Source organism: Vitis vinifera, chromosome 7, assembly GCF_030704535.1.
Source record: "Vitis vinifera cultivar Pinot Noir 40024 chromosome 7, ASM3070453v1".
NCBI classification, from domain to species: Eukaryota; Viridiplantae; Streptophyta; class Magnoliopsida; order Vitales; family Vitaceae; genus Vitis; species Vitis vinifera.
Window position 1 is genome coordinate 21,460,705 of NC_081811.1, and position 17,909 is coordinate 21,478,613.

At 33.6% G+C, this 17,909-nt stretch overlaps 2 protein-coding genes across 3 annotated transcripts; one reads left to right on the plus strand and one right to left on the minus strand.

Annotated features, from left to right (window-relative positions):
• The first annotated feature begins 1,522 nt into the window (after positions 1 to 1,522).
• LOC100263718 (uncharacterized) lies at positions 1,523 to 5,043 on the plus strand. Its single transcript, XM_059738361.1, has 9 exons — positions 1,523 to 1,749; positions 1,858 to 1,981; positions 2,220 to 2,306; positions 2,432 to 2,559; positions 3,489 to 3,585; positions 3,694 to 3,771; positions 3,884 to 4,109; positions 4,416 to 4,639; positions 4,750 to 5,043. The coding sequence occupies exons 1-9, from the start codon at positions 1,628 to 1,630 to the stop codon at positions 4,792 to 4,794; spliced, it is 1,131 nt and encodes a 376-aa protein (XP_059594344.1). The 5' UTR covers positions 1,523 to 1,627; the 3' UTR covers positions 4,795 to 5,043.
• Positions 5,044 to 6,674: 1,631 nt separating this feature from the next.
• On the minus strand, positions 6,675 to 17,592 carry LOC100251720 (ribosome biogenesis protein BOP1 homolog). 2 transcript variants are annotated; one of them, XM_059738362.1, is made up of 18 exons: positions 17,380 to 17,592; positions 16,749 to 16,817; positions 16,110 to 16,226; positions 15,401 to 15,555; positions 13,965 to 14,082; positions 13,432 to 13,533; positions 12,710 to 12,869; positions 12,487 to 12,595; positions 12,287 to 12,389; positions 12,017 to 12,167; positions 11,786 to 11,918; positions 11,581 to 11,687; positions 11,314 to 11,384; positions 11,117 to 11,177; positions 10,464 to 10,691; positions 10,197 to 10,281; positions 9,614 to 9,792; positions 6,675 to 7,146 (listed from the first exon to the last, which is right to left on the minus strand). In XM_059738362.1, the coding sequence occupies exons 1-18, from the start codon at positions 17,500 to 17,502 to the stop codon at positions 7,061 to 7,063; spliced, it is 2,157 nt and encodes a 718-aa protein (XP_059594345.1). In that variant the 5' UTR covers positions 17,503 to 17,592; the 3' UTR covers positions 6,675 to 7,060. The 2 variants fall into 2 exon arrangements, with proteins under 2 accessions (XP_059594345.1, XP_059594346.1); XM_059738363.1 differs by having other exon boundaries at positions 16,742 to 16,817; positions 17,380 to 17,494.
• Positions 17,593 to 17,909: the final 317 nt, after the last annotated feature.

Sequence of the window (17,909 nt, forward strand, 5' to 3'; positions counted from 1 at the left end):
CCTTGTACAATAACTCAAATTTCATACATCATCTCATGAATATATGACAATAGGTCGGTTAACCATGTTTGCATTGGTTTGGTTTTAAAAAAGAAGAAACTTTGTTGTATAATTTTATTTTACAATCATTATAAGTGAGGTACATATTCAAATGATCATATACAAGTTAGATAAAATGCATGAGATGAATATATGCTTAACTAATGTGTGTAAGGAATGTCACTTATCATCGGTTAAGGAAAATAAACAAATAAATTTTTCCGAATCACTTAAAATTCTTCACAAATAATAGTCTTATACACCCTTATTCAGTTAGTATATTTGTCATGTACACTTAGTGTAAATATCTTGTACAGTGACTCAAATTCCATATACCCCCTACTCAATGTCTAACCATAAGTAGGATAACCATGTTTTCATTGGTTTGTTTCAAAAAATAGTGGAAGATGAAAAAACTTAAAAGTGTACCTTAAAAGTGTGCAACCCTTAGATGACAAGACAAAAAAAAAATTTTATTTATTTATTTTCTTTTATTTTTGGAAATAAAAAAAATAAATAAAAAATTTATTTAACCATAAGAAATATGAATATAAGATCAGTTAGAAAATACCAAATTTATTTATTTATTTCATTTTATTTTTGGAATTAAAGAAAAATAAATAAAAAATTTATTTAACCATAAAAAAATATTGATATAAGATATGTTAAAAAATAGAAATAACCCTTTACTTATTTCATTTTATTTATTTAAATTAGAAAGTAATTTATTTTAATAGATTAAAATGTGCACAATTGATTTATTACTTTGTTAATTATGGATATATTAAAATTTTCTATTAGACAAAAAATAAATAAAGAAAATAAAATTAAAAAGAGTAATAAATATATATAATTTAGTTATTTAATTTTTTTCATGTAAAAGATAGTCCCACAAAAAACATATAATTGATCAATTTCTTTGTTTAATTGTAAACATATATATATTTTTATTTTTTTTATTAAAATAACTAATGGAAAAAAATAAAAATGGATAATCAATGAAATTTAATTCTTTTTATTATTTTCATATAAAAAATAGTACTAAACAAGGTTTTCAATTTTTATTTTTAAAAATAGTTTTCATTTTTTAATTAAATGTTTTTTCAAAAAAAAATATAAAAAATATAAATCATATTACCATTTTTTTAGAAAGTATTTTTTAAAATAGTTTTTTAACATGATTTTTCTTTATTTATAATTTAAAATAGAAAATAATACTGATTTTTAATTATTTATAAAAAAAATTAAAAATAATGAAAAATCCAAATTGTTAAAATATAATTATTATGGTTATATGAATAGTGGTGCAATAAAGATAAAAAAAAACCTTATGTGAAAGGTCATCGGGTATTTTAGTCCATCACTATTATATATCTTTAAAAGGCAATGTATAGAAATTTGAAGGATATATTGATCTTTTAACATTTTATATCCTTTTTATCAATTATATAAATTATATAGATTAAATATTAATTTTTGGGCCAATCGGGCCAAAACTGCTTAAGAAAAAAGAAATGCATTTTGCAGAGGTAGAAGTTTCGATGAAGAGTATCCAAAACTGTTTTGAGTAGAGCTAGTGCTGTTAGACATGTGGAAAGCGGTAGGAGGCATTGTCCTCTTTCTGTTTTCTGTTTTGAACCCCTTGTCAGGATTTGTCAGTAATTTCACTTTGAATACCACCCACCACCACTTGCTTCACCATCATCACAGGTAACCACAACCCCGGTTGTGGAAATACCCACAATTTCTACTCCTCCACTGTTGGTTGTTTTTTTCCCCTTTTCTTTTGGGTTTCCATTTTTTTTGTTTTCTATGCAGGAAAGGAGCTGGAACAGGGGGGAAGGCCATGGATCACTGGATTGAGGGCCCAGTGCTAGAGGAATTCACATTTCCATCAAATTCTGCTCCCTTCAATAGCTGTCATGCTTCTACCATTGTTGAGGTTTTCGCAACTCAATTTTCATTTTCATTTACCCTCTGCTTGGGTTCCATGAAAACCCAAAAAAATTGACCTTGATTCAGTGGAGGATTTTCAGGGTTTTGTTTTATTAGCTCCACATTTGCAGAATTTTAATGTATTTTCAGCCCTTTTGGGGTTTGCTCATCAACTCAATGCGGCATTAGGGTTTAAGTATGTGGTTTCAAAGTAAAGAATTTGTGGCTGGTTTGTGGTTTTGTAGGTGGGTAAACTTCATTTTTTGGTGGCTTATTTTGGCGGTACAGCAGAGGGAGCCCCTGATGTGAAAATTTGGTTGCAGACTTACAAGGTAAAAATCCAATCCATCACATTAACTTATGCCTGGCTGCTAAATTCATGGAATTACCATTTAGTTGAGGTTTGAATTCATGTCTCATGTTTCTTCATATTAGTAAGCTGAAATTTGTTTGTCAGGATGGCTTTTGGCACTTCCCCATTCCCATTGATGAAGAGCCAGATGTTCCCATGTGGAACCCTGTACTATTTAAGCTTCCATCTGATGAGTTACTTCTCTTCTATAAAATCGGTCAAGAGGTCCAAAAGTAAATGCTCAACTCTTTACTCCCTCTCATTAGTTGATATTTCTGGTCCAATTTCTTGTTGTGAATGTTTGTTGAGAGTATGTTTCTGGCTGTTTCATTTTTAGAAAATTTCATTTGATTTCTCCTAAAAATTAAAGTAATAAACTTGGTAACCATTCCTTAGAATATAGAATTGTTATAGACAGCAAAAGGATCTATATGAGGGGAAAATATTTCTTTGGAAAAATGTATTATGTTTGGAATATTAGCACATAATAAGGTTAGTTTTAAATGCCAAGGGTAGTTAATATTTTTGCAACCTTGTGAATTTATGTGTAGCCCTCCCGGCTATAATGCCTAGATATGACAGAGAGCTCCATTTTGGCTTCTGAATTGTCAGGTGGCTTTCAACTTATGGCTTTGGTGCAATAACTCTCCCAGGTGATGCCTATTAGATGGAATTAATCTTTTGTAGCCTTGGAAGTTGAGGACTCTACTTATCTGGTATTTGACTGCTAGATATCTAGAAGATGGACCATACTGAACTAGTATATTGCATCATGTATTGTTTTGATGGAGTTGCCACTAGTGATTTTCACTGTTTGGTGGCTTGTAACATATGAGTTTGGGCGCTAGATAGATTCATTATGAGGTTGAGGTCCAATTCGTTTGCATCTGGATCTAGATCCCCTCATCGTCCATTTGGTAAAGATGAATGCATGTGTGACCCAATGACAATTGGCTTGATGCCTTACTATTTGGTTTGCAGGATAGGAGGCAAATTAAGGGGTGGAAAACTGGGTATTTCATAAAATTTGTGGTGAAAATATGAGTTGCTCTCTGCAATTTGATTATTTATGAAAATGTACACTTCTCTGCAGAATTGTGAAATAAATTTTAATAATTGATATTTCATTGCTGCTGCTAATTGTTGGCTTAATGAAATACAGATGGAGTGGATGCATGAAACGGTCATTTGATGGGGGTGTTACTTGGACAGAAAGAGAACAACTTCCTCCCGGTATATTAGGACCAATTAAGAATAAAGTATACCTTTAATCCATTATAAGACATGTTTGTTTATGCAATGGACTGTGAAACTTTATGTTTACTTACAAGATGCTCTTGCCTTATGTTCTGCTCAATCTTCCTCAGCCTATCTTGCTGGAAAATGGGCTTTTGCTTTGTGGATCTTCAGTAGAAAGTTGGAATTCATGGGGAGCATGGATGGAGGTTGTAATGACAACTCAGAGATAGCCCCTAAATCCTAATGATATTAGGGAAGAAATACAATTGATCTTGTGGAGTACCTAACTTGATGTGATTTGTGGCTCATATGGATCAGGTGACAGAAGATTCCGGTAGGTCATGGAGAAAGTATGGCCCCATATTTATTAAAAATGAAACTCTCAGTGTGATTCAACCAGTTCCTTACCAGACTGCGAATGGGACATTGCGTGTTCTATTACGATCCTTTGATGGCATTGATAGAGTTTGTATGTCAGAATCGCATGATGGTGGTCAGAGCTGGGATTATGCAAAACCTACTGCACTCCCCAACCCAAACTCAGGTTGATGTGTGAAACCATGTTATTTGCCTTTTATGTTAGGGTTACATAGGTCTCAAATTTAGATAAATATCTCATATAGTAATTGAAAATAAATTGGATCCATCTTGTTTTTCCCAGTACCTGAAATGAATCTCATCATGGTTATCTTCAGTATCTTTTATTGTGTTATTAGAAGTATGTTGACACATTTTCAACAAACCCAATGATATTATTTCCTTACAATATAAAATTGTTCTCTATTTAAATGCTTTTATACCGTCTTCCTTTCAACGCGTCCTTATCAACTTTGTACTATTTCAATTCCAGGTATTGATGGGGTTAAGTTGTGGGATGGGCGGCTGTTACTTGCATATAACACGATCTCTAGGGAGGTCCTTAAGGTTGCCATATCTGCTGATGATGGAGATTCATGGCAGGAAGTTGTGACATTGGAGGAGAAAACAGGGATGGAATTCTCTTATCCAGCTGTTATCCAGGCTACTGATGGATCTGTTCACATCACCTACACATATAATAGAACACAGATCAAGGTAATCAACTGAGTTTCTGATGTGGGAGATGTACGTTATAAATGTGAGCAAATCATTGACAGCATTTCTTGATATGCCATCTAAAATCTTTTAGACATTTGGTTTTGCAGCATGTTGTTCTCCAACTGAATGATACGAACACAAATCCATATTGAAAAATCAGAGGAAAGAGTGGTATAATTCTCTTGTCGTGTTGTATGGCCTCATGTATGATTCTGGACTACTTTTGGTTCCATGTTGCTCTTGAAATTTGTTCTTGGAAGTTATTGACCCCTGCCATTTGTTTTTAGTGGCATCTCTACTTAAGGGGTGGTTCTGGTCATTTGGCTTTTGTTGTCTATTATGTGTATAGATTCCCTTGGTGTTTGTCCCTTTATTTATACCTTTGATTTGATGTTTTTATAGTTCTTTTTGTGTAGTTAAGGATAAAGTTTCACATTTATGGCATTTTCCAATTAGATGGAAGTAGGACACAAATTTAGCAATAGGGGTATGTTTATCTTGAATGAAAAGATATCAAATTTGTAAATCTAACCATTCCCACTTTTTTTAATTTAAAAATAATTTAATTTTGATATAAATTAAATGTCTTTTAATATTTCAATTATTTACGTGTAAGTTTTCAAAAATAATCTTATTTTCATAAGAAAAAAATAAAGATATTTTTATCAAGATCAGATATTTTTTAGGATGAAAAAAAGGGGGACAATTGTGTTTTCAACTCAGTTGGTCTCAAAAATTAAGATTTTGTCCATAAAAATTGCATAATTAATGGGAATGATATAAAATGTGAAAAGATTAATATACCCTTCAAAACTATTTTGAGCATTTTTTACCATAATGTTTGACAAATTTTTTTATCTTAAATTTTTTTTTTAATAATTATTCTGAAAATTTATTATTTTTAGAAAACTAATTTTTTTTAAAAAAATATTTTCTAAAAATATGTTATTTAAAAAAAAATATAATTTTGACATTTTTAGTTATTTTTTACATACATAATTTTGAAAATATATATTTTCCAAGATGTTTGATTTTTAAATAATAATAATAATAACAATAATTTATTTTTATTTTTTTGGAAAATGATGTATTTTTTTTCAAATCACTAAATTAAATAAAATTTAAATTAATATTTTTCTACTTTTTTTTTATAGTCAATAAAGATCATTTTTGGAAAGATAAAAAATTTATATCATTTTCAATTTTCACACTTCCTCTAAGTCTTGAACTTATATGAACCAAAGCTTAATTTTTAAGTCAAACTAGACCCAAAACACAATTGTCCCAAAAAAATGGAGGGTAAAATTCACCGATTGGGGATGATTTTGTCCCCTTAAATCAAATGATCCATGGTAAATTATCAGGGTTAAAAGTGGATTATGTGGGATTTTTATCTTTTTGGTTTTTTAGATAAAAGAGTGAATGAAAGTGGAAGAGTAGAAGGTAAAAGCTTCTACTCACAAGCAGAGATTCGCTTCACAGAGTACTCTTTCCGATTTTATTCACAAGCAGAGATTCGCTTCACAGAGTACTCTTTCAGATTTTATTCAACCACATTAACGAAGGTGTTTTCTGAAAAAAAACACACAACTACAATCATACAGAAAAAGATTGTGTCAACACAAACAAACACGTGAGGATGACCTGAAATTCTGTAAATTAAGCATATATATTCAAAATCCCAATGGAAAGGAGCTTGATAATTGATAATGGCACAAACTATTTACTTTTAGCAAGGCAGCTTGCAAGCAATTAGAACATGATGTTTCTAAAAATGTTTTGGCATCTGGCATTTTTCGTTCAACATCATTTCATTGAAACATTGAAATGCATAAACTTTCATGTGTCTACCAATTTGAAGGATAATTTTAATGTCACAAATTCTAATCAGAGTAACTTTGGTAAGCACAGGCTTGGGAGTAAATACTAGTGTAATGCAAGGCCACCAATGGCTTTCACATCACAGACCAACCACAGAATAAAGGCTGCCATTTTCAAGAGATCTTTGCCTTCTGAGGTGGAAAACTGAATGTTTAAATAATCAATTCCTCGAACGAGATCAAATAAATAGAAATGAAAAGAATTAAGACAAGTGATTGCTTTCTGATCAAACAAACAAAAAAGAAAATGTATTTGTCTGTCAAAACTTACAATTCAGCCTCATTGAAAAAAATGACACTGGAGCCAATGCCATTAACTCATCAACCAGATGATCATTGACTTGTATAATAATTGGGCAAATACTTGCATATTGGGTGACATAATTTTCAGTTCTCTCAAATCCAATGATTGGACGATGCTTCTATACTGAACACATGATTTTCAGGCCTCTCCTTCGAGATCCCCATGAAGCCTGAGTTTGAATGATGTCAAAGAGATATCATATAATTTTAATGCATTCCACTTGCTAAAATCTCCTTAATGACAGTAAAGTTTGATCACAGAATCAGCACCAGCAGTAAATAACCAGGGTTGCCTTGGATGGAACTTGCAGTCCATTACTCCTGCAGTCAAGCACAATCAATGACAACATTAACTTACCATTGCATGACAATTTTCCCTTTTTAATAAGAATATATCTGCCTCACTACACTACATTGACCCGGTATACATATCTAAGAAATGCTTGGACAAATGAGGTTAGCACAGATTAGTCCAAAAAAGATGGTGTATCCGTACAGGTCAAAATGGTTAGGACATGCTCACTACAGATCATGGAGGTGAAAAAATCCCCTACAAAAGAAAACAAATGTCTTGCTCCATGCTTGGCTAACGTATCTGCCACATAATTGCCAACGCAATAAATCCAGCAGAAGGAACATCCTGACTTTGAAGAAATATTAATAATTTAGTGCAACCACCCATCAAACTTCCATGATCATTTTTCTTTCTTAGTCACCCATGATATGTCAATAGAAAAATCTTTTCTTTTTTAAATGGGTATGTCAATAGCAAAATCTCCTACTAAAAAATAAAAGAAATCCAAAGCTTTCACCCGCAACAATAAAAGGGCTAGAATCCTAGTTTCAATGGCTATACCCTGTTCTAAGGAATACTCTTACCACCACACCAAAATGGTCTTTAAGCAACCCTCCAATCTAAGTTGCCTTTGATTTACAGAAAAAGTACTCATTCAGATTTAGTTAACTATTGGAGGTAAAGATAGCAATGCACAATGAATCCTGCCTTGAGAAAGTTCCCTAAAACCCTAAAAAAATATGATCAACATCTCCCCACCCCCTTTAGGTGGAACACCAAGAATCCCAACAAGTTTGAAGAGCCTACACCACAATGCCAAGACTAGGGGACAATGTAAAAAGTCATGATCAACAAAACCCCATTCCCCCTAAATGTGATGCACCACTTGTGGATTAAGAGCTTTGAAAGGCTTCCTTGCTTTGGGCAAAGTTAGCATTGACCTTCTTAAGCCCAATGAAAAACCTTCATTTTTGGTAGTGTCTTTGATTTCCAATGAAGTTTGTAAGCATAAAAGGAACCGAGTTGTCAGAATTAGAGATAGCATCAAAGAAGGAAATAATTAAGAACAATCTTATGGATGTCATTAACTAAACCCTCATATATTTACCTATCAAAAAAAAAAAAAAATTAACTAATCCCTCGTATTAGGAAAACCGGCTGATAGATACACATGCACTAAAGCAGAAATAAGTAGAGCTAGTTCCTCAATTCCCAGTCAAGAGATTCTAAGACAGAGATAGGATGGAGGAAACTAGCATTGAAGAAATAACATAGTTGCTTTGAGGGAGTTTGGTCAAGCTTAATACTTAATGATTTAGAATAACTTTAAGTTATTGTCATATTAAGTAAAGTTGATTTGCCAAGGTCAGTTTTAATTAAGTTGTAATATAAAGTTATTTTACCAAACACATTTAATGTGTTTAATAACTTTAATCAAGTCATATTAAGTCATTAAGTTGATGTCCCAAACACCCTTTTAGTCTCAATATCTTATAGAGATATGGAACAATAGAAGGTTTATTATCTCATTAAAGATATTCCCATAAGCAAATGTTTCTATCATTGCCAATAAAACAGTAAGTCAAGAAAACTTTAAGGAGGTTGCCCAATAACCCTCCAAGGGCACCTGACCACCTGACAACAAAGGTGGCATCACCCATTCATGAAACATAATGTACAAATACTTGAACTAATCTAGAGCCATAAACCATTGTTCTCCTTGAGAAACCTCCATCAACTACTTCCCTAAAAGGGCTTTATTCCCCAAGGATATCTCCTAATGCCATGTTCCCTTTTGGGCTCTCACACCTAGTTCTAACCCACAAGGTGATCTCTTCTATTCTCCAACATCCGACCAAATAAAAGCTCTTCACAGCCTCTCAATCCCAAAAGCTACTTGATCAAAATTTTGAACAAAGATAGGAAATACAAAGGGATGAGGAATAAACAAATTACAAGAGTGACTCGACCACCTAGATACAAGTAGGCTTTCTTCTAGTCATCCAACTGTTGAGAAATCCTCTCGAAAATGAGTCCTAGAAAGATACAGCTCTAGGTTTTGCCCCTAAAGGAAGACCCAAGTAAGAGAGGGGCTAATCATACACCTTGCTGTCTAAAAAGAAAGTGAGAACTTGACCTTTACTACTAGTCGACACCCCTACAACCTAAAATGGTAGCCAAACCAATGACTTCAGGTTGACTAATATTGACACCCAAATGGATACTCTTACCTAAATTTACCATACAGGCAAATCATCTGACTAATTAGAAGTCGATACCAATATTTGCATTTAACTCTCTTATGTTTTATGATACATAAAAACTATCATTTTTACATTGATGATTATTTATTAATTCATTGTTGTTAGGTACCTTAGTTGGAGGCACGGGTGATATCAGATGCTAGTATTAGAAAGGAATAAATATAAATTCAAAGCACTAAACACTCAGCAATAACAGAAAAACAATAAAGAATAAATTCAAAGGACTAACCTCTTCCATTTGTGCTGGAATGCCCTCTAAGAATTTCCAAGGGAACAATAAGAGGATTCTGATTAAGATCAGAGTAAACCATGCCATGAAAAACATATGCAGTACAATCATCAGAGCATGTTGCAAAGAGAGGGTATGAATGATGGAAAGCCACATTGGTAATGTCTTTAGGGTGACACCTGAGAATTTCCAAATCACACAAGAGAAAATAATATCACATATAAGAAAAACAAGGTTAAAAAAAGAACAAAACACTCTTGCAGGCCATGGAAATGTGATACATGAATGTATATATACAGATATGTGATGTGCATGTATGCAGGTGAGCTATCCCCTATCATGATTCTTTCCTGTGTTAATGGTCAAACTCTCAGTTTCAAGTTCACAATTTTTATATTATAACTAATTATTTTTCATCTATTGCGCAATTAAATTATGAGATTCACCTAAAAATTTACAGATTCAACATCTTTGAAGTTCAAATTTGAAAAGCCACACAACGTTAAAGAGAAACAAAAGAAAACAAAACAAAAACTTCTTTTTGTTTATTCTTTCCCTTTCTGCAAAAAGAAGCATGACATACTTGAGAATCCTGTAAGGTTGAGATGAAAGGTCCATGTCAAACCAACACAACTTTCCCTCTCTGCTCCCAACAATTACATTATCACCTGCATAGAAGGGACATATCAGATATGCTTGGCAGATAATTGACACAAAGGAAACCTCATAACTTCTCCCTCTACATGATTAAATGAAGAAAAGTAATACTACTAACTTTCATCTACCAAATTTAAAAAATAAAAAAATTAGAAGGAAAAAAAAAAACATGAAAATGAATTAAGAAACATACCAGCAGGATGAACTGCAATTGAAGACACCTCACGGAGCCCAGTCTCAAGCTTCTTAACGAGCTTCTGCTTCAATAAGTCATATACTCGAACATTCTTCTTTGTTGAAATGAAGAAGATCGAACGCGTTGGATGAAAAATTGATGAAACTGGAAGACCATGCAACTTGAATGGAATTCTTTGGGTAAGCTTCTTAGAGAGCTGGTGAATAAGTATTGCTCTAGATTCACGTAATTCCCAAGTCAAGAAAAGTAAATATGAATTCTTTACTTTCAGCCATCACTCATCCACTTAACTATATTCCAGAAGAGAGAAAGCCATGCAGATATAATCTGACAACGAATGTTTACAGATACACAAGGAGCTTTTGTGAAAAAATCATTCCAATCAAAGACAATGCATAATATCGTATAAAAAAAGTATATATGCCACTAAATCTCACATGCTACTCCTTTCTTATAGATGGGGCATCCTAGCATTAAGTTAAAGTAACATCCGTCCCCTCACAGCAAATATGAGAGCAATTTAAAGGGAATATTAATGCGTTCACAGTAATAAATAAACAAATAAATAAAGGTGAATGTGCCCAAAACTCCCACTTAATGCTTGTAAACCATTCAACAATAGAAACAAAATAAAATCATTAAAAGGATATCAGCTGGCATTACTGTTGATAAGTAGTCTCCTTTGCGGTGCCATTCTACTGAAGAAACAGTCTATGAGAGCACACAAAATTGAATAGTTAAATTCTTAATAGCAAGGCTAACTTAACTTCAGTCCAGCACGTTGAAAAAAAAATAACTGCAAAAAGGATTAAAATAAAGGAATAAAAAAATAAAAAACACAACATACCTTAAAATGCTTTAGCCTGATTCCACCATGCTTATCATCTTGAACCCAGCTCACAATGGATGTGGTGTTGCCTATGCACACAGAATACATTAAAGAGGTCAAATACTGTTATTTTATTTTTTAAAATTTTGATACGTAAAATTTTTTTAACATTGAACCTCCCATATCCCCAACAAAACTCTTGCACTTGAGTCAAGCCTAAGGGTTAGGGTTAAATAACATTCATTTTATATAGAACAATGGAAATGACAGCTATATTACACTGACCAGTGTCATCCATTGAACCAGGTGTCTCAATGCGAAGAAGTTGTTCAATATTTTTTTGTTCTTCATCATTCCCCAATCCAGTGTTCAAAAGAAGCACATCTTGTCCCCTGTGCATTTGTTAATTTTCATTCAAAATGAACAAGATCTCCTCAGAATAAAGAAGGAAAGATCCAAAAACACAAAAAAGGAAAGCAGACAGCCTTACGAGGAGACGGCCAAAATATGAAGCCCAGGCAAAGGATTCCATGCCACGTAATGGACAGCTTCACCAATCTCCCAGACTCGACGGCATCTACCAGTTTCAACCTCCCAAACACGTACAGATCCATCAATTGAACCTTTGCAGATTAGAGGACATGATAAGATACACCTTCAACAATTCCTAAGCTTCCTCACAACTAACAATCTAATAAAGGCATAAGATTAGAATCCTTACCAGAAGCAATCCATTGTCCTGATGCTTCAGTAGCAATTGACATAACTGCACCCTTGTGACCTTTATACTCGAGATAGCATGTTACTGGGTAAGGCTTAAGATCTTTTCGACTAGGTAGTTTGGGCTTCAAAGATTCGGGATCAATATTGATCTAGAATGATAAAAAAGCATGTTTTGTTAATTTGATTATTCCAGATCTTATGAGAGAAACATTATATTTGACATTCAACCAGCACTCAAATTTATTTTTCTCCAATCTGGCTCACTTACACGTTTCTTCCGGGCTCTAGGACATAAATATAGGTCCAAACAGCGATCAAATGATTCCTTGACCGCATTCTCATATGCAGGGACACTTCTTAGAGACAAAAACCTAGGAAAATACATATTGATTAGGATATTAGATGCTCAACTAGCAACCAAGTAAAGCTTGTGAGCATTAAGTAAAGGATGGACAAACAATGTATTACCTTCTTGGAATAAATTTAGGGCGGTCTTCCTCATACATAAGCTGATAAGAATTAATCTCTTCTTGTGTTGGGATGTATTCTAAAGAAGGATTATATGACTCCTCGTGGCCTGAAAGCAAATAGTTGGTTGAAAATCAAAATCAAATAATTCACATGAAAAAAAAAAAGGAAATCATCAATTGTAACAATTTTTATAGCAACAGGTTATGATAAGAGCCTATACCTGGCAGCTTCGACTTTGGGGCAGGAATATAAGCTAACCCATGGCCAGCCTTTTCTGTTGAGCTGGAATCATCTCCCCACAAATGATAAACACGTGGTTCTTCTTTTGGCTTGTCAAACTTTATTAATCCCTTTCTAATTGCTCTAACATATTCAACAACCTACAATTCAAAGGAGAACAGCAGACCATAAACCAAGCAATTTTCTTTGACCTTCAACCACTATTTAATATAAAAGTGAACTACATTAATGAAGATTACTCCAAGGAAGTAGAAAACAAACAGATGTACATGCCCCAAATGGCAGTCCTAGAAGAAAAGGTCAACATTATAAAAATGAAAATGCAGCCCTTTGACACATGCTGAACATGAACATCAGATACATGTTGCCACAGCATAAAAATCGTTAAATAACTGGGGTCCTTGTTACTTAGAAACAAGAAACAATGGCAATAAGGAAATAATTAGTTTAATACTCTCCTTGAAGGACCTTACATTCATTGAGAAATGTCAACTTTTATATCAAAAATGTAATTATACACGGCAGTTTCTGAATAGTGTCTTCAATGAGGCCACACCAATCAGGTTATATACCAATAGAACGATGGAACCAGAAAGAATAATGAAAGAAATAATATATAAGAAGGGACAAAAAAGACATAACACTTTATAAACCAATTATTCATCAACATTATCTGAAAGCCCTAGGCTTGAGAATATTTACCTTTTTACTTTCCCATTTTGAAGGAATGAACCGCCTCTTTGGTTCCGGTGCATTGGACAGTGGATGCTTAGCATCATCCCATTTAAACCAGTCAACATAAGGCTGCATTCAAGCATGCGGAAATTAACTTAGGGCACAAAATGAAGAACAGAATCTGTAAAACAATAATTAAGGCTGAGATAGAAAATATCAGGCTTGTTAAAATTCTTTTTGAAGATATGAAGGAGTTAGATTCCCAAAAACAGTTGTTACAAAATCAATCTTCTTTTCCTTACAGATTCCAAAGTTTTTCCCCAGAAAATAAATTTTGGATGTCAATAGTTTTTTTTCCCAGTGGTAAATGATGAATAATACATAATAACTTTTCCTCATAGTTATAGTGAACCATCCACAGAGATAAAAAAGAGCCTTAGCAAAAAATGATTTCCCAGAAAATCCTTCTGGGAACTATTTCTGTTGAAATAATAGGAACCTATAAGAAGATGACAGCAATAAAAAAACCAATGACCATGAAATGAGAGGGAATTACAGACCGCATATGGATCAAATTCAGCATGTGGTGCCTTTCCTTTGAGCAATCTACGTATTAATCTAGTTTCACGTTTTGTTAACTCCACTTCCTCATCATTATACTCATCATAAATTTTGCGCCTGAATACATGCACATAAAACATATTAATACTGCATAAATAAATATAAAATGATAAAATAAGAATAGTGCAAAATGATATAACAACCAGAAAAGAAATAATAATCTGCAGAATTTTATCAGAGTTGTACAATTGTTGAAATTTAAGCACATTACATAACCAGAGTAACAACACTCAGAAATCCATATCTTCTTATAGAAAGAATAACCTGGTTGAAGAGTAATGATCACACGCCTATAATGCATAGTATGTTTTATAATAGCTACCATTTTTCTACCTCTCATTTCCATATCAATTATTTTGACATTAAAGAAGAGTGACAATGTTTTCTTCCTATCCTATTCAATATTGAACCAAAATGAGAAATATATCGACTCTTCTCCAATAGCTAGACACTTTTGCCTCTAGATACTGCACATTTTATTTCACACATAAGCCAAATTTCTTCACAATGAGTTAATAGTCTCAACTGTCAATAAGAGTGCCAGTTTTAACTAATGATATGTTGAGATATAAATCTAGCATACCAATTCATTATACGGTGAGAAACCTAATGTAGGAACAAGTCAAAGGTCTAACTGTGTTTGTCCTATATCCAATTTGCAATTTTAATTCTCACTTACATAAGAATTATACATCATAAGATTGAAATAAAAGAAATGCATTAGAAACCTTAAAATCAAGCATCAAGTAAATCACATAGAGCTAAAAGACTACAGCCTAGATTAGAAACTGAAAAATGAGTAAATTCTCAACATTCCATAAACATAATAAAAGAAAAATGACTCTAAACAGGACTTCTGTTTAAGAAGATACTTTTTTTAACAGGTAAAGAAAGGTATGTATAAATTGATGACAGAAAATAATAACAAGTAAAGTACACAAGACGTATACACGAGGCACCTCAAAGAAAGGCCTTGAAAGAGAAGCCACAAAAAACCACCCTCACCCTCACAATTTACAAAATCAATCAAAGGCATCGATCCTTCTCTTATGCACATGCTAACCCAAGCTGAAAGATTACATTCTGTTGAAGAAGATACTTAGATAGCTTGACAAGCGACAATACAATCAGTCGATATTTCTAGCCCTTAAATAGCCAGCTCAATGCTGCCATAAAAATAGGGTGGGAAAACTATTCCCACCATTAAGATTCTCATGTGAAGAAGTATATCACTACAATAGATAACCCACCAGCCCTTGAGGCCTAACTCAAGTCATAAATGGTTGGGGAGGATTTGTGGGAGTTTCTAGGTTCAAGTTCCCAATGGCGACAAAAATTTACCTATCAAAAAAAGAAAGAAAGAAAGAAAACCCACCAATTCTTTGAGTCATCAGCACTCGCTAGAAAAGAATCAAGTTTATCTTGTCTAACTTTCTTCTTTATCTTCTTCCCAGCAATGTCATATCCAACATGCTCCTCATCTTTATACCATTCCAGGGGAACATCTCCAATTGTATTTCGAGGAGCCACCTATTAAAACCAAAAAAGAAGAAGAAGAAGAAACAGAACTCAATTATAACCAAGCAACAACACCTAAATAACATCATGACACATTTAGCCGCTAAGAAAGACAGGAAAAGGAAAAAAAACCCAGATTTTTTACATTTGTACTTTTTTTTTGTATTAGAAATAAACAATTCGATGCATTCAATTTTTTTAAGTACAAGCATAAGATGAGAAATCCTTCCAAAAATACAAAGGATGATTAATAAAGGAAGGGAGTAATACCTAACAAGAAGATCGAGATAGCTATATAGATCAAGGATAAAATAAGAACATGTATAAAATAAAGAAACAGTGTACAACTCAAGGCATACAAAAAAACCCTTTGCTTGAATGTTTTGCTAATCAATCTGCAAGATGAGAGGAGCAAATAAGGAAAAACCCAGGAAAACTTGAAATCTTACTACCATAACTTCATCCCAACCCGTTAGTAGATTCCAAGTTCTGTTTTTTTCATGTGCTTTTGCTCACAAATGATGGAGCATTAGGTTTTATTATCAAGATACAAAAATGAAACAGACCTCATCTTCAGATGAATCACTCTCTTCGATTCCTTGATGAGATTCGCTGCTCCCACCCTCATTTTCTTCACTAGGGTCATTATGCAAACTATCATCTCCATCTGCACTAACATAGTCCTGCCATAGTTACATAGAACAATATTAAAATATGGCCAAACACATAATCACCAGACCTTTATGCATAAAATGGATGTTGAGAAGCTGATCGGGAGCAGAAAAGCAACAAACTAATGCTTTAAAGCCTAATGCCATTCACAGAATGGCCAGAATAGGAATGATAAACCCTTTTTTAAAGGCAAGAAAGAGTCAAGGAGATGTTCTCAAGGGTTTGGAGTCCAACAAATGGAAGTCCTCTAAACTGCAAGTAATCAAAGACTTGAGTTTAGGAGAGGATGCTCATCATAATTCAATGTCCACCCCCGACGATGGAATACTTGAGAAGGGAATAAATTCTTATCCCCGGGCCTCATTCCCACTCAACAAACAAAAACAACAGGGCTTACATGGTTGTTGAGAAAATGCAGGCGACTAGAATAAATTAGATTCTTGAATTGGGGAATTTTATTCACAAACCCAGAAAAACTAAAAGCTCAACCCTTATGACAACCAACAAGAAATCTAAAGGTAATTACCATGTACCTCGTCTTCTGAGAGGACAGGTCCATCTGATTCTGATTCCGTCAGTTCTTCTTCATCTCCAGAAAAACCCTAAACGAAAACAATAAACCCAGCCGATTGCAGGCAAAATTCCATTAAGAAATAATAATAATAATAATAATAATAATAATAGATAGCAACAGCAGAAACCGAGACTAGAACTATAATGCAGTAGATAGCAACAGATGACTCTAGGGCAGAAAATAAATAGAAGAATTAATAAAACGTTTGGTTGCACAGAGAAAAGGTAGAAAATAATTGAAAAACGAGGGTTTTAAGTTTTTAAATTTTTCATTCAGCTCAATAAGTGCATGGAAGCGTTCACAAGTCCCAAGAGGGCGAGGGGGGTAACTACCGTCGTCCCGCTTCGACGACGAAGAAATAGGCCAACAAAGACGATGAATAGTAAGTGTGCTTAGCAAGGACCTCAAACAAACTTTTATCATTATCTTGGTAGTCAAATTACAAAACAGAAAACTGTTCCTTAGTTTTCCCAGCAACCAAACAGTCGAAAAAATCATCCCGAGAAAAAAGACCAAAAATAAAAACGAAAAGAGGAAGATGAGAAATAGAAGAATAAGAAGAAATTTAGGAAGAAACGCTCGATAATTACCTGATGAAGCTGTTTATCATCAACATTCTCTTCCTGTTGATGTTTTGAACTCTCCTCCTTCTTCTCCTTCTCCTTTTTCTTCTTATTCAGTGAGTCCAACCGAGGAGTCTCTCTCTTCGCCATCTCTGTTTCCCTCTACGCGGAGGCTGAGGGAGAAGGTCCGTTGTGTTGTGGGCGGTTGAAGAAGCAGACTAGGGTTTTGAGTACCTGTATTGCTTGGTGGGCTGCGCCGCCTTGGGCTCTCCTCATGGTGTGTTCTGGTTCGGGCCTTTGGGCGGCCCAATCCGCTTGAGGATTTGGATAATAGGGTTTAAGGGTGGATGTTTAGTGAAGGAGATGAAAATCATGAAGGCCCAATCCTTGGTAATTTTTATCGTTTTAAATAAATAGGTCAAGGCATAACAACATATTTTATATTTACATTTTCCATGGTTTTTAAAAAAAATTTATTGTTTTAGCAAAGGGCCAGATTAATTTTTATCTACTAAGGATTCCATATTGCCCCATAAAATAAATACCCACTTAAAATC